This window comes from Eretmochelys imbricata, chromosome 8, assembly GCF_965152235.1.
Source record: "Eretmochelys imbricata isolate rEreImb1 chromosome 8, rEreImb1.hap1, whole genome shotgun sequence".
NCBI classification, from domain to species: domain Eukaryota; kingdom Metazoa; phylum Chordata; order Testudines; family Cheloniidae; genus Eretmochelys; species Eretmochelys imbricata.
Window position 1 is genome coordinate 20,067,773 of NC_135579.1, and position 23,374 is coordinate 20,091,146.

The 23,374-nt window shown below is 37.9% G+C and overlaps 1 protein-coding gene across 3 annotated transcripts in view; it reads right to left on the reverse strand.

Moving 5' to 3' along the window:
- CPEB4 (cytoplasmic polyadenylation element binding protein 4) overlaps positions 1 to 23,374 on the reverse strand; it is a 57,716-nt gene that overhangs the window by 26,391 nt on the left and 7,951 nt on the right. For all 3 annotated transcript variants that reach the window (XM_077823625.1, XM_077823624.1, XM_077823623.1), the window contains one exon: positions 16,209 to 16,290. In XM_077823625.1, the coding sequence (XP_077679751.1) occupies positions 16,209 to 16,290 (82 nt within the window). The remainder of the gene's footprint in view (positions 1 to 16,208; positions 16,291 to 23,374) is intronic.

The window sequence follows — 23,374 nt, forward strand, 5'->3', positions numbered from 1 at the left end:
GACCTCCTGCTTGACACAAACCATAGAACTGCCCCAAAATAAATTTCTGTTTGAACTAGAGTATATCTTTTACACAAACATCCAGTCTTGATTTTAAAATGTTGGTGATAGAGAATCCACCACAAGCCTTGGTAAATTCTTCCAGTGGTTAAATTACCCTCATTGTTATAGATATATGCCCTATTTCCAGTCTGAATTGGTCTGTCTTCAACTTCCAGACTCTGGATCTTGCTATAGCTTTGTCTATTAGATTGAACACCACAATCAAATATTTTCCCCAAGTAGGTATTTATGAACTGATCAGATTATCCCTTAACTCTCTTTTTGTCCAGTTAAACAGGCTGAGCTCCTTAAGTCTATCACTACAAGGCATATTTCCAATACTTTAATCATTCTCTCCTCTGAAGCCCCACCAAGGAGGAGCAAAGCTCAAAGACTCCAGTGGAGCTCAGAGAGCACACATAATTTGAACGTCTGTACAATCTACAATGAGTGGTAACTAATTTTGGCAACTCACATGGGAGTTTATTTGTAGGTAAGAGTATGGAAAAGTACCACCACTTCCTTGCCACATGACCCCAAAAACAAGCACCCAAAAAACCTGCTTATTACCTTCCTATACTACCTAGAACCACTGCTGAAATCTCAGGAGCTGGAAAGTTTGCATTTCACAGTCAACCTACACGTGCTTAGTACTATACTATACCGAGCACTATACTAAACTGAATGTTTAGTACTATACTGTTAATGCAAGCCCTAAAATTCGATATTTAAGAGTGATCAAGCTGGGCTGCCCAAACGACACATGGTTTGCAAGTTCTCTCTAATGCAGTGATATTTTGCTACTAATTTCTCGACAAATAAGAACTTGATGCTACACTGAAGTGTTTGAATCTGTCCTTTATTATACAAGACATATCAGGTTGCACCACTTCCAGGTGAAAGCCTGGGGACAGAAGATCACTCAAAGAGAACAAGGACCCACCCCGAAATCAGCAGTCATTTAAAAAATATTAGAGATGTGAACAAGCTTTAGAACTGAGCCTCAAAGCAAGGGATACGAAGGCTGCCTCTAGAAAAAATATATTGTACATTTATTTCAACTAGCTTTCACAGTTACTTCTCTGAATAGTATTTTTTCTTCTTCAAAATATGAAGATTCACTGCATTGGCTGGACAGTTTTCTTTCCATTTGAAAAAGGATCTTCTTGTTGTTGGACTTGGGCCCTGACTGATTCCCCAGAAAAGTTGAAGTGTTCTAAAATAACTAGACTCTTATTTCTATTTAACTTATCTGTTGTTTTCTGAGAAAGTACTAAGATTACAATCTGAGCCAGATTCTACCACTCATTCATGTTGCATAGCATCTTACTCCATGAGTAGTTCTATTATCTTTAAAGAGCCAGATTGTGATATTCCTACTCATGTTAAATAGTACCTTATACCATGAGGAGTTCCAAAGAAGTCAAGGGGCAACTTGTGAAATAAAGTACTAGTCAGTGGAAGTAAGATTTCCACTTATTAGAGAATTATTTAATTCACAGTATCTACATTCAAACTACTCAAATAAAAGGCAACCACTTCTCTTTTATACAGCACTGTGTATGTCAGCTGAAAGTTCCTGTCTTGGTCTGTATACACTTGCTTTTTTAAAACAGAGACAACCACATACAGCTTAAAACCAGAAGATCACTTTTAATTACACAATCAAAAATGAATAATTAACACAGAAGTTGGTGTGAAAGACATGTATGTATCCCTCTCAGTGATATTTTGCAATCTGTACAGAAAATAGCTTTTTAATGCCTCAAGATGTGATTAATACATCCTGATCTATGAATCTTTGTTTTCGCTCTCTAACTGCATATTCTATGTACTGCAGCATCACTGAAAACAATATATTTTATGTTAACAGGTGGCCCTGAAGACTCCCTTAAAGCTGGCATGGGAAACAGCAAGCATGAGTCAGATAAGATTGTACTTATTAAAAACATTAATGTTGCAAGTTTAAGTATTTTAACTTGAGCTAAGTTTACTACCAGGACTTCTGAGGATAATGACTCCAATCTTTCTGAAATGGTTAGAGAAGGGGATTCTGCTTATGCAAGCAAAAACACACCCATTTAAACAGGTATGCTGCTACACCAGCCCACCTCAGCTCAAGACTAAAAGCAAGCTGCAAAATACTGTGGCCAGCCTAGTATTAATGTACTTCTTGACATGCCACGTTTAAAATATTGATTCATTTTTTGTAATGACAGGACCATGCGGTGTGACCAATGAAGTTATTCTGAGTATTTGTATATTCCATTATAACTATATTTGAAGTTATTCTGGATATTTGAAGCAGCCATTCATATTCCAGGTCAGATATCCATGTGTGTACATACATAGGCATGCTCAAACTGGGATTGTCATGAAAGTTGCACTTTCACATAAATTTGTGCACCTATATGATAAAATGGGCATTACAACAGAATGCTTGTTTAGATGAAATGTTTAATCCGATTTAGGCCAGAAAAGCTCAAATTGTCATAAGGCAAAATGAAAATGTCATTTTAATGCATTCCTAGGTTCTTAAATTAGAAGGCTGGAGGACTTAGTTTGAATAGTGATTCCAGGCACGTGACGTACTGAAAGGGAACATGTTGGAGACTTTACATGACATGGATTTCTCATACAAGTCTTCCAACTTATGACATTGGAGAAAGATGTCCATATTATTCTGTAAAATAAATATTGGCATCAAATTCTAAGAATACAAGAAAACCCATGTATACCTACAGGAAAACTCAGATAATACGAAGCACTATATGCAACTCCAAAAGGTACCATAAATACAAAAGTAGGGCTTGTTTGGCTCCAGAATAAACAGCAGAGTGCCTTCAGATATACACTGCTGTTGATCCTGCAGAATCCTATGAGAAAAAAATGTGTTTTGAAATATTTCTCTTTTCTTTTATTACGGAAGAGCACAATATGATACTATAATCACTGTGGAGACAGGCAACACCCTGACTGAGTAGGTCTTGGGATTAAGATACTTCTGGATATTTTTCCTATGGTAAATTGAATGCAACTAATTAGATGAGTCTACACAGTAACACATGGACTGTCTCTTGCACTTCTCAACTGTTGGGAATGGGCTACATCCACCCTAACTGAATTGGCCTCGTTAGCACTGACTCCCCACTTAGTAAGGCAACTCCCCTCTTTTCATGTGCTGTATATTTATAGCAGTTTTCTGTATTTTCCACTCCATGCTTCTGATGAAGTGGGTTATATCCCACGAAAGCTTATGCCCAAATAAATTTGTTTGTCTCTAAGGTGCCACAAGGACACCTCGTTGTTTTCACTACCCATTCGTATATCATAGAATATCTGGGTTGGAAGGGACCTCAGGAGGTCATCTAGTCCAACCCCCTGCTCAAAGCAGGACCAATCCCCAATTTTTGCCCCATATCTCTAAATGGCCCCCTCAAGGATTGAACTCACACCCCTGGGTTTAGCAGGCCAAAGCTCAAACTACTGAGCTATCCCTCCCCCCATACATTGAAGAGGAAATGCCCGGTCATATGTTGGTGGTTTGAATGGAATAAATGGGCATGAGATTCTGAGTACCGCCAAATGTTAAGAAAGACTGTGCCACAAGCTTTAATCAGATCCCTTTTTGGATCTTTCTTGGGGCAAGCAAGCTGGAGATCAAACTTGCACAGGTATTATAAACCAATGTGTTAAGCAGACAAGATCATATTGTAATAAAGTTTCTGGTATTTTTATAGTACTAGGGCGATGGCCTTATTTGGATGATTTTAAATTTAAAGTTATCACACTATAGTCTATTTTATAATTCAACATTAAGCAACCTCTGTTTTCCAAATCCCTGCTGAAAATAAACTTCTTCCACAAAGCCTGTGAAGGTTGATCCTTCTGAAGATATCAGCACTGTCTTACATTGTTTTCTACCAGTATATGCTGAATTGTTTGTCTGAATTAGATTGGATCTGTGGAGTAGGGGAAGAGATCCTTACTGTTTGTTTGGCACAGACCAGAACAATGGCATTTTAATAATATGTTCTAATGAAGATCTTTGGGCATAAATTTTGGGGAAAACCTTATAGTTTAACATATTTAACATTAATTGGGAATGCTCTGGAAAACTGAAGTAGAAATAAGTGGCTCTCATTTGTTAGGACTTTAATCTGCCTACTCAAAGTTTCTCAATACCGAGCAGATTTTGTAATGTTATATTTCAGTATATCATCGGCATCTGAGCAGAGAGGAATGAATGTCTTCGCCATTTATATAAATGAATCTACCATTTATGCCCCCCTATCCTCCACACCACCACATTACTAGCATTATGGTATCCCGCTTCTTAATATTAAAATGTGATTTTATGGACTGAACCCGCAAAAGATGATCTGCATGCACTGCAGCCACCACAGAACTACCAGAGATTATGAGCCAAATCGTGGTCACATTCACTACCATGGGACTAGGCTATAATGCAGTTTACATTGTCCTTTGGTGTCAAAACTGAGGTGTGCACTTCAGTACTCTTCTGAAGTTTCATCTCCAGTTTTTAAATCTGCTATACATCCTAAACATATAATATATATCACGTTATCCGAAGTATACCACTATCATTTCACAATTTGTGACATTATACCAGTTATTTCAATTGACTGACAGGGAACATAATTTCAAGTAGATCTTATCTTTACACTTCCTTGGTGGTTCCAAGTGATAAAAATCAATTCAGATATATTGACGGAATCCTACAAAATCTCGGATTTGAATGGATTAGATGATGTGAAGGTGAAGTGTTATTGCTATATCCACTTTTTTTTAAAATACAGAGATTCAAGGGGTTGGGTTTATGACACGGGTGGACAGGAGAAAAAGATTATCACACTTTTTAGAACAGATATATGCACGTATTTAAAAATGGTTTCATAATTGAGAATATGAGCTACAGCAGGGGTGGGCAAACTTTTTGACCCGAGGGCCACATCTGGGTATTGAAATTGTATGGTAGGCCATGAATGCTCACAAAATTGGGGTTGGGGTTCAGGAGGGGGTGAGGGCTCTGGGGTAGGGCTAGAAAAGAGGAGTTCAGGGTGCAGGAGGGGGCTCTGGGCTGGGGTGGGGGTTGAGGGCTTTGGCAGGGGGTGTGGGTTTGGGGTGAGGCTGGGGATGAGGGGTTTGGGGTCCAGAAGGGTGCTCAGGGCAAGGACTGAGGGGTTCAGAAGGCAGGAGGGGGCTCAGGGCTGGCAGGGGGTTGAGGCACGGGAGACATTAGGGGTGCAGGCTCCAAGCGGCGCTTACCTCAAGCAGTTCCCAGAAGCAACGGCATGTCCCACCTCCGGTTCTGGCATGGCCAGGCAGCTCTGCGCACTGCCCCGTCTGCAGGTGCCGCCCCTGCAGCTCCCATTGGCCGCAGTTCCCAGCAGACAAGGCAGAGCCCCCTGGCTGCCCCTAAATGTAGGAGCCGGAAGGGGGACATGCCGCTGCTTCCAGGAACCAGAGTGCGCAGAGCAGCCCTCGACCCTGCTCCCTGGCTGGAGCAGGGCAAGCCCCAGACCCTGCTCCCCAGTGGGAGCTTGAGGGCTGGATTAAATCGGCTGGCGGGCCGGCTGTGGCCCACGGGCTGTAGTTTGCCCACTCCAATCTACAGTCAGATAGGAAAAGTGGTGCTATATGAAACTGATAGACTTTATGGCCAAAGGGAAGGAGTAAGTAGGACTTTGCACACTACAGGTCCTCTTGGTGGAATACTTTTTTCCAAGGGATTATTCTAATCTGTAACTTATCTTGCTAAACTGTTTGTGGATGAGAAAAGAAAAGGTATTAGGAAAAGCTGTAAAGCCTCTTCCTAAACGTCCCATTCATACTCCTAGATCACATTCACTATTCCTCGCGTCTTTTATATAAGCATTTCTCCTCAAGCAGATCCTGGTCTATTACCATACTAACAGCTAAGCAATTTAAATAGATGGGCAGGCAGTACCCTTCCTATGATTTAAAGAATAGCTGGAAGTGCAATTCATGCACGATTCACAGCAAGAGCTGGATTTATGTTGGCATGTACTAGCATGCTGCAGGATTTAAACTAGCATGGATTTTTTATGGTTAATACTAATAGGTTCGAATACACTTACTTTTATCTGTGGAAGGATTGCTCACAGTCAGTTTGGAATTTTACATGAGGTTTTTGTGTTTTTTTACAGCTTCCTCTTATTTCACCCCCAAAGCAACAAGTAAATGGTAGTCCCAGCAAAAGCAGCAGCAAACATATCCCAGCTGTTTGCAGCCAAAGCTTCCTCATTTCTCTTTTTCACAATAACGAGCAACGACAAGAGGGCTGTTATTTTACAAGCAGTAATTCATGTAGAAACTGGCTGTACCACACATATTCCTCATCACATGTAAATTGCATCACAAAACTGGAATAATATTTTTTTTTTTAAAAAGAGAGAGACTCTCCACTTGCCCTGTCAAGGTTTTGAATCGTTGCCTGGATGGAAGAGAGGCTTTGGATACCACCAAAATTTTCCCAACAATTCAATTCTACTGAGGACAAGCATGATACCCTGTTGAGTGTCTATTAAGTGCGCTTTTAACCCAGTACAGGGCTTTATCTGTCCAAACCTTTGTCCTGTAACACTTATCACAGCTTGGAAACTTCCAGGAAACATTACTACTCTTAGATGTTACTGGGAAAAGATTTTATACCCAACTTAAATATCTTAACTTATTTGATCATGAAAATTCCACATGTTCCAAGGACCAAATTACTCTTACAGATACCTACATGGCCTCATTATTGTCAGTGGAATTTCAAGGTTATAAGCCAAAGTGAATTTGTCTCCATATTTCTGTGGTCTACTTTACAAAGGTGCTGAGCATCTGCAACTCTCACTGGCTTCAACTGGAGATGCGGGTGCTCCACACATCTGGAGGTCAAGCCATCGGTGGTAGATTTAATAAAATACAGCATATCATACAGATTTAATAAAACTGCTAATCAACTTGTATTCCACAAACAATGAAACAAACCACGCTAGGATGATACCTATTTCTTAATATGTCATTTAAAATTTAAACAGCATGTTCATATTCACCTAATTAAAAATTATTATCGTAGCTTTATAGCTAATGTCCTCAATGGCTAAAAAATTAAGTTTGGCACTACACATGTTCAAATTCTAGATTTCAATTTTCTGGAATCTTAAAATGACAAGAGATCATAAATAAATGAACCACATGTAAAATTTCAGTCTGCTGAATAGTAACTCCTTTGCATATAAACACAGATCACCCAATACTGAAGTTATATTTATATGATCTACGAGTGCTATCAGAATTAGTTTATACTATAGAGATAAAAAGTATAGCCATAAACCAATGGCAAAATCTGCTGCCATCTTTTTAACTGTATACATTCTGTTAGCTTTTAAGAAGTGGAATACTGGCCAGGTTCATCAAGGTATACATTATTTTCTTTTTAAATTAAATGAATGGTATTGGTTTGTAAGCATTTGTGTAATTAAACAGACCCCAATATCAATAAAACGGTTAAATTTCTAAAGCAGATATCAGAGTTCTCAAATCATGAGTCAAAACACAACAAAAAGTGACCTGATAATTGTACCTGCACTAATGCATAAGTTTGTTTATTCTTTCACTTCGGCAGAGAAGAGACCTTGTAGGAAATATAAGCATCTCAACAAGCACTGATTTTAGTCAGTTATCCCCTGACAAATATCACAGGCATAGGTTCTCAAAACACATCACCTCTGTTTCCAAACTACTGATACCTGCTTTCTTTTTAAAATCCTAGGAAATGTATTTAAAAAAACATTATTTAGGTTGCAAAGTTAAGAATTCAAAAGTAAGGAAGCGCACATTTATAGTTGCCCATGCAACTGTAATTTGCCCCCCCCTTGCACAAATGCATTATGATGCAGTCTTTAATTACATGATCAGATAAATACTTCATCCTAAGTGATCTACTGTGCCTCAAAAACTGTATTTTAAGCATCGAAGAACAGTCAGGAATCAACTTAGCATAAAAGGCAATTTACATCTTATAATTACTATAGTGTTTCTAAACATTAACCAAAATTTAACTCTTATATTTTCAGTCTGTTAATTTGAATTTGTTATGATTCTGATTCATTATGGCTGCGAAATACAAAACAATTTTACTCAAAAGGTAACATCTTAAATGCCAAATTCCTTTGGTTTTTTTTTTTACAGTGGCCATGGGATCACGCAGTGACACTGTGGAAAGGAGGCTCAGATACCACTGTGATGGCTAGCCTTATAAAAACCTAACTCAATATCTGGTGCCTAATCTGAGATTCCATGAAGGAGCCTGATCTTCAGAGGTTGAGGCTCACCATTTTCTGAAATTCGGCCCCTATATGTTGTCTCAAGTTAGGCACTCAAAATCACTGTCACTTCTGACAAGTCTTGACCTAGGTCAGTCCCTATGGTGCTCTCCCAGAGCATCTTGTCTTCTCGTCCACACAGGCTATATTTTAGACTAACAGACAATTTCTGAGTTAACTCTGAGTCTACATTGGTGTAAATTAACTCCACTGACTCCACAGTTATATTATTATAAATGAGAGCAGAATTTGGCCCTGTTTTCTTTGGAGACAAATGTCTCATTCTGTGCTGGCACTAAACAAAAGTAATCACTATATAAATTAGAGATCAATTTTAACCTTAAATGTTTTTTTTTCCAGTCCTGAATTAGAATATGGGGAAGATGACCCTTTAAACTATTCTCCTGACCTGAAGAAGAGCTTTGTGTAAACTTAAAAACCTGTCTCTTTCACCAACAGAAGTTGATCCAATAAGATATGTTACCTCACCCACCTCCTCTCTCTAATCTCCTGTATGTTTTATAGTTTAGTGAGAGATACCAGTTTTGCATGTGTGTTATGAGTGAGATTTACATTATGCAAAAAAAAAAAAAAATAATAATCAAAAAAATCATGGGGCTTGCACGTGACTTCAAGACTCCAGCCATTTTTAAAAGCTCCTCCATTTTTACTAAGGTTTACATTACATAAACTAACATGATAACAATCCAGTATGCCACCAGGAAGTACAAAACAAATTATCACCTTTAAAAAAGGACTTCAAAAAGGGATGTGCTTTAAATAGTGTTACAGTGAGCTATTCACTACACATACAAGCCAACCTGTGCGCCCCCACCCACGTTCCAACAGGAATCTTCTGAGTAGGCAGCAGCTTTAAAGCAAGCCAGAGAGAGCTGGCTAATGTTACATTTGCAGTTTCATTATTAAGCATGCAGTGACTGCATGGGATACCACAACCCCATAAGTACACCCTCTTCCTGCCCCCCCAAGAGAGAAGTTACCTTGTGCTGTACAATCTTCATACGCAAATTAGGACTGATTCTTGTATTACAGGCACTTAAGAAAATAGCAGCAACACAAACACAACAGAACAGGCACAGAAAGAAACAAGTATTTGGGACATACCATAACAGCAGTAACTGCTGGGGGAGTCAAGATGATTTTCTTCCTTCCTACACTCCCCACCAAGTCTTTGTCCCCTCCCATCCCCACCACCACACACACAAAACCCTTTGCTTTCGAACAAACTGTATTTCAGGGTACTGTAACACTTATACAAGCTATTCCAATTCTTTCTGGAATTAAAATATGTGCTCTCAACTGCAGTTCACAGTACTTGGTATCATCCAGCCAGTTCAGGAGATTGAGCAGGTTCCAGAAAGACAAGCAGGCAAGCCCAAGTAATCTTTCAGTTTATTTCTTCATAGAAATTTTAGGGCATTTTAATGATTTTACACACTTTAGGCTCAAAGTGTGAGTGGGTTTTTTGTTTTTGTTTTTTTCGTTATTTTAGTTTTTAAATGTAAACCAGTGAGCTTCACCCACCTCATGCATATTTTTCCAGAGCTGATCTGATTCTTAACCAATTTTTTCTTGCTAAAACTATTAATAACAATGCCATTTCTATTTTTTCCTACATATGGTACACCATGCTAAGTATCTCTTCAATGCATATCTACCCCGAGTTCAAATTGAGACCAAATTCTGTGACAACTAGCTACATCAAGACAAAAGTTCACTTGCCATCATCAGTCTTTCCATTTTTTTAATCTACAATAATTCGAAATTAGGCCAAACTGCAAAATTTGGAGCTGGGTTTGGTTATCCTACTCCTTTTTCCCCCCCCTGCAAAAATGCCCTAAGAAGTTCATCTCAGATCTGTTTAGGAACTCAAAACAAATTCCCTCTTGATTTCTAAGTCTTAGGGCAGTTTATATATGGGTCATACCCATGTGACTGCCAGGCTCAAAGGAGGACCAGGAACAATCAATATATTAAACCAGCGTCAAGAAGCAAAAGTCCTTGCGCTGTCCATTTTAGTTTTTCATTTACCACAGTACCAACATTATTTCTTTCACGTTTCTGCTCTGTTCTTCCTGCTTGCTATGAATTTTGAGTTCTTCCATATTTAAAAAAGTGAAATGATCACAATCTAAGGTGATTCAGGGTTTGTTTTTTAAATGGAAGAGTGGTCAAAAATTGGCCCGATAATAGGCATAAGAATCATGAAAGCCAAGACCTGATGATTGGTCATTACTTTTCCTTTATTAGTTTAAAACCAAACCTCCAGCGTGGCCTTGATTTCTGTTAGTGTCTCTGTTTATTTCATTTTGTTAAAAACCGAACAAAACGATTCTTAAGAGATTATAATTTAGCTATTTTTAAATTGAAGGCTCTGGGAAAGAGCCAAAAAGATATACAGGAGAGATTGGGGAGAACCAACATACAGGTATAGGAAACACTGCATTTTATATATACATACATATAATATATACACATGTAGAAATAAACATGTTGTAAACTAGAAATAGCTAAAGGGATTTAAAATAAAGGCTTGTAAATAATTCAAGGACTAGGTCAAATGATGAGTTAGTACCTTAGCAACATTTGGCAAGAATAAAAATCCTTGACTGTCACAAATGAAGAGTCTGGGAGCAGTATCCTAATCCATTTGCAATGGACAATTTTAGGACTGGAATCCTTTGTTCCCAGGTCAGGACTGGCAGAGTCATGGTGAGGAGAAACCAGTGTCAGGTCTAGCCTGTTTCTTAACTTGTCTATTAGACCCTAACTTACAGGTATTATGTTCACTTCCTTTTTAAAAAAGTGAATAATTCACTTGTAATCTAATTTATATTATCAATTAACTCAGAAATCCCATGGGTTCTTCATTTTTACTGTGACAAAGTGAATTTGCAGGCTGACCACCAGTGACTACAGGCTGAAGTCATTTAATGCATAACTCACAAGTACTTCCTAATTATGGTTAGGACAAACTGGGCCAGTGTACAACACAATGAGGGGAAGAGGCAGTTAGTTTTTCACCATTTCATATTAAGTTTTATGTATTTAAGGTTCAAATGAGTAATGATCTTTTTTTTCTATAAATTGCTCAGAGAAGGGGGTGCACAGATTGGATCAAAAATTGACAGGCTTTGTGCCGCTCTTTCACCCAACCTAATATATAATACAAAAGGCTTCACTGATTATAAAGCTATATTGAGTGCAGGTCACATGGGTCTGCATTCACTCAGGATCCCAGTAGGGTACTGTGTAGCACTCCCAAAGTAAAGCAAGAGAGGAAAGGAGGAGGTGTTTTTGGCTATTAAGTTTAACATCCCTGCTCAGCATAAAAATATGTATACTTCTGTTTTTGTAGACCCCTTTAGGATGCTAACAAAAATCAAACCTCAGGGGTTTTTTTTTGTTTTGTTTTTTTTTACTGATTATGCATGGTCACTCACTTATCTGGCCATTATTATTATTATTATTACTATTATTAGTTATTTACATTACCACGGCATCTATAGGCCTCAACCAGGATTAGGACCATTGTGCAATCATTGACACATGACTCTTTGTGTCACCAATTATCTGAGCATATATTTGCGGAACCAAATAGGATGTCTCAAAAACAAACCACATTCCAAACACTGCACAAGAAAACGCCAGTTAATTTCTTCCTTCCCAAGCATTCAGAAAAATCTCTGTACAAGTCATTCCAACTCTTTGACACAAACATCTTTTCCATAGGATCATTGTGGACCGTCACCCATTTTTAAAAATCTAGTAGTTTTTCAGGACTTGAAGAGGCTGATTGTTCTAGAAATATCACTGCATGTAGCCTTTAACTCAAAGTAATCCATTTTGAGAAACATCAGGTCTTTGAATTTCATTTTCATCAGGTTGCCTCCCCCCTCTCCAATTTTCAGGCAATGTGCACACCATCTTCACATCTACCTCCCCGCCTGCCCCCATGCGCCCAATCCTTTTCAATTTTAGTTTACTCTTTCACTCCAAAGCCTAGCTTTTTCTCACCCTACCCATCTTCGGCCTAATTTTTCCCATGTATCTCTCATGCAGCTTTAGAGCTGATTTACATATTTTTCTTTGGCTTTTTCTAGACGGACTCTTTTACAATAGTGCTTTGCAGTGCTGGAAGCATGTGCGCCAGCCTACTTCTTTAATCCCTTTCACTTTGCACCACTTCCAGGCAATAAGCGCCAGTCCCATAGCCTGGAAAGAACAGAGGTACAGGACAGTCACTAAAGCAGCAAGTCTGCCACTACACAGCATTTAAAGACATTTCATTCTAGATGAAAGAAGGAAATATTTAGTCAGCCATCTCGTGTTACACCAATGCTCAAACTGCAATCTGGAAGACCCAGATTCAAAAATCAGTCTCTGGATCTCCGGCTCAGCTGAAGGCCGAGTACAATATAAAGAAGATGCAATTAGTCTCTAGGGAAAGGCTTCTGCAGATTGTCATTGGCTATGCAGAAGTCAGCACGCTCACTGTCGTGGATAAAAATAACATACTGAAATGGCAGCTGTTCAGGAAAGGAAATGGGGATAGGATTCAAGGGTAGAAAAAATGAAACAGCCACAAATAAAAATATTCTTTATCACGTTTTACAAAATCTCATCAGGATTTTAACACTGAATTTAATAGTGAATCAATGCTATTTTCAAAATGCTTCTCGAGGATCCACCCCACCCAAAAAACAACAAAAACAGAAAACATTGCCTTGTTTGTACGCTTATTATTGCAAGCAATCCAAGAACAACTGTTACACTTATTCATAAAGAAACCCAAGATTAATAAATATAAGACTTGATCAGTAAGTAGTCAGAGAGAGAATAGATTTTGTTTAGTTTTACTGATTGTTATGCTGTAGACTTCAAAACCAAAACTACCACTGTTCTGTACAATATTATCAATATTACAATCCCAATATTAAGTCAGGCCATCACTTAAACATTCAGGGGTTTTCGTCAAAGCCTTAAGAGACAATGGTCCCAAAACTATGATTCCCAATCCCTAAACATCTTTCCCCCTCAGTTCTGAATTGGTCTGAAGACTTTAAAAGGCTCACTTGGTGTATTTTAATATTTTTCCTTATTTCTGGAGTGCATTGTGCTATGAAAGGAAGAAGTAACCTGACTTAGAATACTGACACTTAAGTCCTTATTAAATTTGATCAAAAAGAGTCAGAAGTGAGCAACAAGACCTATTAGATCACCTGGCCCAACTCCCTGCCAATCCCAGATTGTTTCCTACAGTATGTTTTCTACTGCTCTGTCCAGTCTATTTTTAAAGTCTCAAGCAATGGAACTTCCATCACTTCACATAGACGGACAATCCAAATTAGTTGAAAAACACTGCCCATGAAAAGTAACCCATATAAAACAAACTGCGTAACTATTTTTATGGATCAACTTATATAACTGCAGGTATTAAAATAGGACAGCAAGACTAAAATGACAACCACAACTCATCATATTTTAAGATTCTTACCTTCTGCTAATTCTTTTAAACATAGTCAAGCTAATTCTTTTTTAAAAGGCACACTCCTTAAAATCCTACAGCAAATAAACCACTGCACAAGCCTGCTAAGCTATAATAGTAGAGAACAGGGATTTATGTACCACAAGTTTCATGTAAGTAACTTAAAAATGTAGCCCAGGAAATACTACTTTAAAATGGAGTACTTATGGCAAGAAATTTAAAATGGAAGCATTGTCAAGGTAAGTATATTTTTAGGGCTATTAACCGTAAAACATCAAAAAAGAATATTATAGTTTAGAGTAACGTGTCAATATAGGTCAAGCACCTCACGAAAATACAGCAGAAAATTTCCCAGAACAATATCTGATTGATGTTGCTGTGTTCTGATTACGCAACAATACACGGCGCTTTAGACCAAATATAGATGATTGTGCACTGGGGATTAACAAATCAAGCTCAAGCAAGAATTAGTATGCATCAGAAATATACACTATTCTTTGCTGACATTTATTCCACTCTTTGAACACTTTTCACTTTAAAGTAAAGAACCATTTGAAAACCAAAGGACTTTTTCAGAGCAGTTAAACCAATCACAGTACTGTACAAAACTACCCTTAATTACTGAACATGACAATATAGCAACCTTACTTTGTTAGAAAACTAAATTTCCCTTAAAAGGTTCGTTTGGTCTGCAGCCACATCACTGTGAGCGTGTCAGATTTAATCAGCTAAAAATTGGATTGGGCCCGCCTAATAGCTGGATGAAAGGCCTCCAAGCGTATTCCAGGTACTCAATTTAAGTGGGACACTTGACTTAATACTGAACTAAGGCTCCATTATGATGCTACGGTATACACAGCGTACTGCGCTCTGATGGCATGTGGGGGTAAAAAACAAAAACAAAAAACAAAGCCTTTACAACTTGCTGTTATTAAAGAGTAGCAAACCTCAAGGGTTGTCCTGGAGTCTCCAGGAATTGAAGATTAATCTTTAATTGAAGATTTTGTCATGTAATGAAACCTCCAGGAATACATCCAACCAAAACTGGCAACCCTATTAAAGAGCCAATGGCACTGGTACCCTTCTCCCCACAGGGAAACTTTTTTGTTTTCATTTTTAAACTCAGTGGGAGTTTTGCCTACTTAGAACTCCATTGTAGTTTCAGTTGGAAAGTTATTTCCTGCACTAAATTGTCATGCAGCTGCATTTCACCCCAGATCTGGATGCATGAACTTTTAGTATACATCTGTTAAGTACTTTGGGATTGTACTAGAGGAGAAGTACTATTAAAAAGCAAATCACTTTCATTAATAACACAAACCTTGGTGTTAGGGGAAATTTATTTTTAAAGACTACCATAAATCTGTTTTAGTGGCCTCAGGTCAACAACAAAAATGAGCATAAACCTTGAAGTGGATAAATAAGAGTAGTCAGACAACTGTAACCCTGAGACTGAAATTGTAAGATTAGTGTTTAGCACTGACCTGCAATAAACTAAACTTCAGGGTTTTATAGCATGTGCTGCTTTTATTAAGCAATATATTAATGTGTATTAAAAGCATTTTCAGAAGACAGTTGTTTCTTTAGTCGAAATTCTCAGAACACTTTCATGGGGAGCTTAAAACTCATTTCTTTTTAAATCTTTCACTGGCAAAATATACCACTCCTATATATTTAAGGATTTCTCATTCCTAAGGGACAGCACAAGCCTGTTCAATCTTTACTCTGGAGAAAGTACTGCATCAGGAGAACCTTGTAATTCAAAAGGGAAACGGACATAATTACACAAGTGTGTGGCATAATCAAGGGAAAGACTACTTGAGACAAAGTTGTGATGAAACAGCTTAGTACTCATATTAGACACTGGGTTAGTTAAATAAGTACCGAAGACTTATTTTTGCAGAGACAGAAGACAGCATATGTGGCTGAAGAGGGAAAACACTGTCAAGTAGGTAGGTATGTTTTACCTATCTGAATAAGATTCCAGAAACTAGGAATTTAATTTTTACATGCTGCATGTTTAAAAAAATTCAACAATTCAAGCCACTTATTACAAAAAAGAATGCCTTGTGCTTCCATTTCATAGCGTCCTTGATCAAGACATTAGACACACACCGGTGTTCATGTGCATTGATACCTTCGTCTCTTGATGGAGCAGGAAAATGAGGCCTAGATGAGTTGACCAGCATGCAATATTCAAATGATACCTTAGTTGTTCAAACAAAACACAAATTTTGTATCCTGCCCAAGCACATCATCCTAATTATTTACTGCAGGAAACAGTCGCCTTCTAAATTTACCTTTCAGTGAATCATTTTCAGCTCTCATGATGTCAATCAGCGAGTTCTCTAATGAATGCATGTCAAAAGTTCTTGCGCGATCCTGCAAGTAAACACAAACAAAGCCAGTTTAGACAACAAAATGCTATCCAATGCTACCTCAAATATGCAGAAGCTTCTACTCCACTCTAGGTTATTAGATCAGAATTAAACATATACAATGAAATTATATTTAAAGTAAAACTACAGGACTCTTGGGCTTTTACTGAGTAACAGTAAATTCGTATCAGAAGCTTCAGTTTTGCATTAGTAACACCACGAACAAAATATCTGAAAACAAATGAAACTACAGTTTTACTCCTTAGAAAGCCTCATTGCAATAAGTAGTTTTTAAAACAATTAAAATGAGATATCCTGTATTAAAGCTCACTGCAAAGCAATCTCTCTTTAAAAAAAAAGACAATATGTTTATCGTATTGACATTGAGCATTTATTTTGCCAGCCACAGAAATTCAGTCAGAACTGATACTGTTAAGAGGCCAAGAAAATTTGGGTTGCTTTATGTTTGTTTTAAGAAAGAAAAGTAACATAAAATAGGAGTGTTCAGGTATATTTTAGAGTTGGCTGGAAAATGGAAAAACAAATGACACACAAAAGTTTGTTTTCCTTTTTCATCAATTTAGTTTCCACTGAAGTTTTCAAGCCAGCTGAAGTCTGGAGGCTGAACTACTCCAAAACTTTATTTGCCTAGTTTAATACTCTGCACCCTCAAATAAATCCTGTTTAAAGTAATGAAACAAATTGCAATTTAAGGCTCCAGTTCAGGAAAGCATCCTTGTTAAGGAAAGCACTTACCAGTTTAAACTATGCCATTACAATACAATGTATGTTAATCCAATGCTATACAGTTATCAGTCATTTTGGTGTCTGCACAATTAAAATTGAAGTTCACGGAATTTCATTTACTGCAAATATTGGTGCCAAACAGCCTAGTTTTTTGGTAAAAAGTTAACATTTTGTACTTTAAAATTTCACTCTTTAGACCCAGAACTTTGCAATTTTAAACAAACACTTAAAAACAAAGCACTAGACAAACTTTAGACACAAAAGGTGACTTGTATACATTACCATCACATCATCTGGATCCATTTGAAGTAAATTTACCAAGGATTTCTCCTTAGTGTCACCCTTTAGCATATTTCATAGGTCACCCTTTCTTGACTAAAACAGCCAATGCTCAACTGAAGAGCAAATCAAAGTTCACATATGTCTATCAAAGCCACCTATCTGGTTATCCAAGTTAAAAGTAATGTATTGCATTAATGTAGTAGTAGGTTTACAAACCAACACCAAACACTTTGGCCAAGCGTTATGGTTCTCAGTTTCTTGACTTTAGTGTCTATATTTAACTTTCATGTTTCAATAATACAGTCTTGCAAAATTACAAGTGTTCACTAGTCCAGGCACAACATATTTTGCCCCATGATGAAATAATTTAGTCATCCACCCAAAATAGTTTCCCCAAACTACCCCCTCCCAGGGAAACAGGCAAGTAGAATTTTGTTAAACTATTATTAACAGACATTGCATTTAATTTAAAGGAGACCACCTCTAATCCCAGGTGTTCTATTTTGTTCATTTTCCAAGAGAGATTCACCTTGAAACCAAGACCAAGTGTGGAAAGTTTCTGCCCATAAGAAAACAAGGAAAGTTACAAGCAACTGTAGATAGGAGATTAGAGTGAACTTGTATACAACTATATCAATTATTACCCACCAATGTGGGGTTTAGTTTCTCTCTACATCTAGATGTGAAGCTAAACTTTTGCAAGGTAAGTAGAGCCAGATTTGCTCAGTATTTGGATGAGAAGTTAAAAAACCCTGCATAAAATGGTGCTGTATATTCAATAACTGATACTTTCATTTGCTTCAGTATTGAAATACTGCTGCCATTCTGGCTGGGCACTGTATTGCCGAAGAGTCAATCTTTAAATGAGAAACTGGTCATGGCCATTTGTGGTCATTAAATACTCCGTGGTATTTTAAGAGTAGAAGTGGTTGGCTCTGGTGTCCTAGCCTAATTCCTATTTAGTAAGTCACATTCCTACCAAAAACAAAATAGTAATTTTAACTGAGAATTTATTTTTCACTTCCCCTTTAAAAAAAAAAAAACAAAAAACCCACAACCTTGTGCGTTCCTGCCACAGAATGGTTCAAGTACCCCTCTCCAGAGGGAGCTCGTTACAGTAGCATGTAGACGATCCTTAGAGAAAGTCTGGCAGAAAGGTGAAGGTAGCTGTACTCCGGTCACTGACAGGGCAGAAACATTTACCATACTAATATGGCCAAAATTCAACTTGCTGTGTTTCTGCCTCATCTTTTCAGTGTTTATTTCTCACTAACCTGTATGACAAAAGAGCATACATATCTACCAAAAAATACTAGTTTAGGAACATTTGGTTCCTTATACCTTTTTTCCTCCAGCTTCACATTTGTTTCTTCTCCTACTTGTTTCTTTCTTCACTGGTTCTTTTAGTTTCTTGATCTGATATTTTTGTCCATGGTTCCTATCAATTTCAAAGTCTAGTTATAATTCTAATAACTCCAAGCCCTAGTCTGTACTACTAACTTATGTTGGTAGAACTACATCACTCAAAGGTGTAGAAAATCCACACCCGTGAGTGACAGAGTTATATTGACCTAACTCCTGGTGTAGACAGCACCGTGTCATCAGGAGGGCTTCTCCCAGCTCTTCTCCCTCTCGGTGATATCGAGTACCTACGCCAACAGGAAAAGCTTTCCCATCGACATAGATAGCATCTTCACTAAGCACTACAGCAGTGCAGCTGCACTGGTGAGGTTGTGCCACTGCAGCACTGTAAGTGTAGATAAGCCTTAAATTTCAATGAAATCAATTTGAATAGTTTACATAGGTAAAAAGGTGTTCCTTATCTTAATTGACTTTAATGGGAATAGGTATAATCCATGCAAGTCAGAAATGAATAAAGACAGACATTATCCCTAAATTTTCAGTATCTGTATTGCTTCCATTCAGGACTGTTTATTTTATTTTATTTTATTAGGGGGTGGGGGATGGTTTTTAATGATATTGTAGCACTTTCCAATCTCTCAACATTTCTCACTATGTATTTCTTTCTGTTCTGTACCTTATTTTGTGCTTTGAATCTCTTGTTAGCAATAGATCTAGAACTCAGCCTCACCAATATTGAAGCAGCTGGAAACTCCAACTTGTATGCATCTGCCACTGCTCCTATCTCACAACAGGGGGAGCATGGAATTTCAGAAGCTTGCAGACCCTTCAGCTGCCACGCTGTCAGTGACATCTCAGTTATCTGGCAAACATTTAATGGGAAGAATACTGCCAGGCAGCCTCTGTATGTTATTTTGTATGCAATGCTGCCAACAAACTGTAGGGTCGGCCCCAAAATAACTTCTCTCCCCTAAATTTTTAGTGTTGTGCTGAGATTAAGTTATATTAATGAATGTCACAGAGAGGGATTAGCATTCATCAGTTGGATGTGAGGTGGAGGGGGCAGTGTTTGGCATTCAGAATAGAGGCAGTATTTAAACATATATAAGGGAGAAGAAAGGTGGAATAAACTGGAAATTCCCTCAAAGGGACAACTAGATTTTTTAATGGAAATTTTCCCTGAGCCTGCTCACTTTCTACTTGTTCCATTTTTAATTACATGCCCCATTTATTCTCCCCCTTTATGATGCATGAATTTCTAATGAGGATACCCATGTCTTATAAGCTCAGTTTCCCAAGGTTCTTCACCTACAGTTCTAAACCATGCTCATCTTGATTACCAAATAAAGTTATGTGGCTGTGTTCCCATTGGTAGCCACCATTAATGGATCATTCACAATGGAAGGGTGCAGACCATTCTAAAACATTCAGAGCCTCATCCTCTCCACCCTCTCGTGGTTCCAGACATACCAAGATGATGGAAGACTCCGGGTGATACAAAATGCTGAATACCAAGAGGCCCCTATCTGCCACATTCAGTCATATGTCTTGATGAGGTTTCTAAACAATTCTAGAGCATTCTCAATATACAACTGATAAGCAAGTTTCTTCTCAGGCCTCAGGGAATGCCTAATGGCCTAGTCAGCTTGAGGCGCTGAGTTGCCTCAGCCTCAATCCTGGGAAAACACAAGTCTTGGTACTGGGACATTTGAAAAAAGTTGCTCCTCAGGGTCCCTGCCTATTGAGGGCATTTGTTAAAAGGCCAGAAACCAAGTTAAAATGCATCTTAGCATCATGTCCCTTCCACAAAGCACCACTTATTAGTGAAAGAGTAGAAGCTAGACCAACAGTCTATTCTAGTTATCCTAATCTTTCTAAGTTGTTCAGTTACTATGGTGGCAAGCCTAGTACACACTTTATTTCATGACATCTGATGCTATTTTCCAATTACAGAATTTCAGCAGACTATGTCCCTATTTATACCATGACACACTCACAACAGCAACCCATGTTTCCTGAGTGCTATTTAACTGCAATTCCCTTTCAGCACGGCTTCTCAATCACCTGTAAGACATTCAAAACGCAGCATGTCATTCACCAGTTTGCATAATTATGAGCATTTTGTCCACCCTGTATTATGTACTATTTACACTGGGTAGGATAGACTAGCCTAGAAATACCCCTAGCACTTTGAACCCAGATGGTAGCAACAATGCATAAAACCAGAAAAGCAGATCTATCCCTGAAGTGGATACAGCAAATGTTTTATTTACTTACTTACTTTTTGGAACTTCTGGATAATCCCAGTACTTTGTTTAGTCAATCAATTCTAGATGGTGCCTATTCTGAAAAGAACAGATACCACAGGGCTCCCAGATTCCTGAACACAGACCTAAATCTGCACTGACTACCCTGAAACCTCATCAATTTCAGTGAGCTTGCAGTGTTTAAATCAGCAAATTTGGTTCACTGTGCAGAGAGGTCCATTAACAAATTGAAAGGCTAAGTATCATAATAGTACAATGGCCTGAAGAGAGACAAGCACCATGAACACATTTTTCTTTTTAGTAGAATTTCTCTATTCATGTAAGATATTTGATCCTGAATTATTTAAAAAGAAAAGAAACTGCACCAGTTTTGCTCAGTGCAGTGTTCTAAAAGTTTACATGGTGGTCAGCAAACAAAGAAGTACTTTATCTGAAAATGATAAAAATTAACATTTGAGACTAGCACTGGTGGCCATCTTGCCAGAGACCTGTGACTACACATTTAATACTGCTTCAACATTACTGCTATAACATGTAAATATTAAGCTCTGATTTTTAACTCAGTAACCAAATATGGGGAAAAGTTGGTCTTTGTGAAGCATATGAATTTTCACTATGCTGTACCCAGCAAAAATGAGTGCAGTCCCTCTTTCAAGCATTCAGTGGGGAGGGGGATTCATCCCACAGCGTGGTGTTTTCTAAATGGCTCAATTCACTGAGTGACAGTGGCCCCAACGGAGTCATACCAGTGATCTGTGTGTAATAAATATATGAATGAGAAAGAAGGGATATAGGGATAATGATCACCCAAAAGAAAGTAAAATGTCTATATAGGTATAACAAAATAAGTTTTCTGGTGGCTGATATTACTTACCTAATTTGATCAGAAGAAGAATTTTGCACTTCAGGAGTTTGTATTAGGGTATCTGACCTTTTGCTTTGTAAGAGGGCTCAAAGAGCAAGCACATTTACCTTTGGCAAAAAAGGACTTTGAGAAACAAGATCCTAATGAGAATCAAATTATAGCTCCAATACAAGAGGCTGCTTTTAAGATATTAACAACATTTACATGCTGTAAGAAATGGTGGAATTTATATAAAAACAGCATTGCTTAGAAGACTAACTATATAAAGGTAATATTTAGCAGCCCACACCCAATTAATATAGAGCTGATATTCTACACCAGTGAACTTTATGCAAAGGTCTGGCCAAATCACTCTAAAAAAGAAATGGAATTGCTTGTCTGTTTCCTTCATGCTGCCTAGAAATAATTTCAAAATACATACAATAGCCATGATAATATGATCTAGTGGCTAAGGACTGAGAGATGAACTCCCGGATTCTAGTCTCAACTCTGCCACTGACTCATGTGAATTTGCACAAGTCACTTAACCTCTGTGCCCCGTGTTCTCCCCACATCGATCTGTAAAGAATATTTTAAATACTTTGGGATCTGTGGTCGACAGGTGCTATGTAAGGACAACATTTAAAATGGAGATGCTTATAAGTAGGAAACCACACAATTCAGATTCCATAAGATCCATCTTCTTCCCTACTTGAAGTCCAAAGGGACCCATTCCAGAATAAAAACACTTAGGATAAATTATGTATTATACATATTATGATACTATATGCACTGGAAGTTGAACATGAAAACTTGATGGCATGGAAGAGAATGTTCAGCATGGACCTGAACCAAAACCTTAGATTTAAATTCTCCTGAGCTTCACAGACAGTTGATCTGGATTCAACCACTGAAGTACAGGCCTAACTACATTTAATCTGTACCCATGCCTTCAGTATCGCCTGACCAATTAAGACTCCAGAAACTGAGAGTTTCTATTCAATGTTTCCCAAGATGAGGCAATCGCAACCATAGTCTGCCAATGCTATGAAAGCCAAACAGTATAAAATCAAAGCCTGCCTGGGTGTGACAATTTGCTTGTAGCAAAGGCTGTGCCTAATATTACAAAATGTGAATTCTTTGAAGAGTCAGGCATCTATAATGATGCAAAGTAAACTGTTGATTTTAGCAATTTATTGAAGATGATTAAGCAGTATTTATGGGGCAAGCATAATTGCATATATCATACTTTAAAACTGGAGGTTTCAGAGTAGCAGCCGTGTTAGTCTGTATTCGCAAGAAGAAAAGGAGTACTTGTGGCACCTTAGAGACTAACATTTATTTGAGCATAAGCTTTTGTGAGCTACAGCTCATCTGATGAAATGAGCTGTAGCTCACGAAAGCTTATGCTCAAATAAATTTGTCAGTCTCTAAGGTGCCACAAGTACTCCTTTTTTTAAAATTGGAGACTATCAATTCTATTCAATATATATTGTTTAGTTCTTTGGAGAACTTTCCTTTGCAGAATTGCTGCATACTATAGTTGTAGAAAGATCACCTCTAATTCCTAGTCACTGTATGTGCTT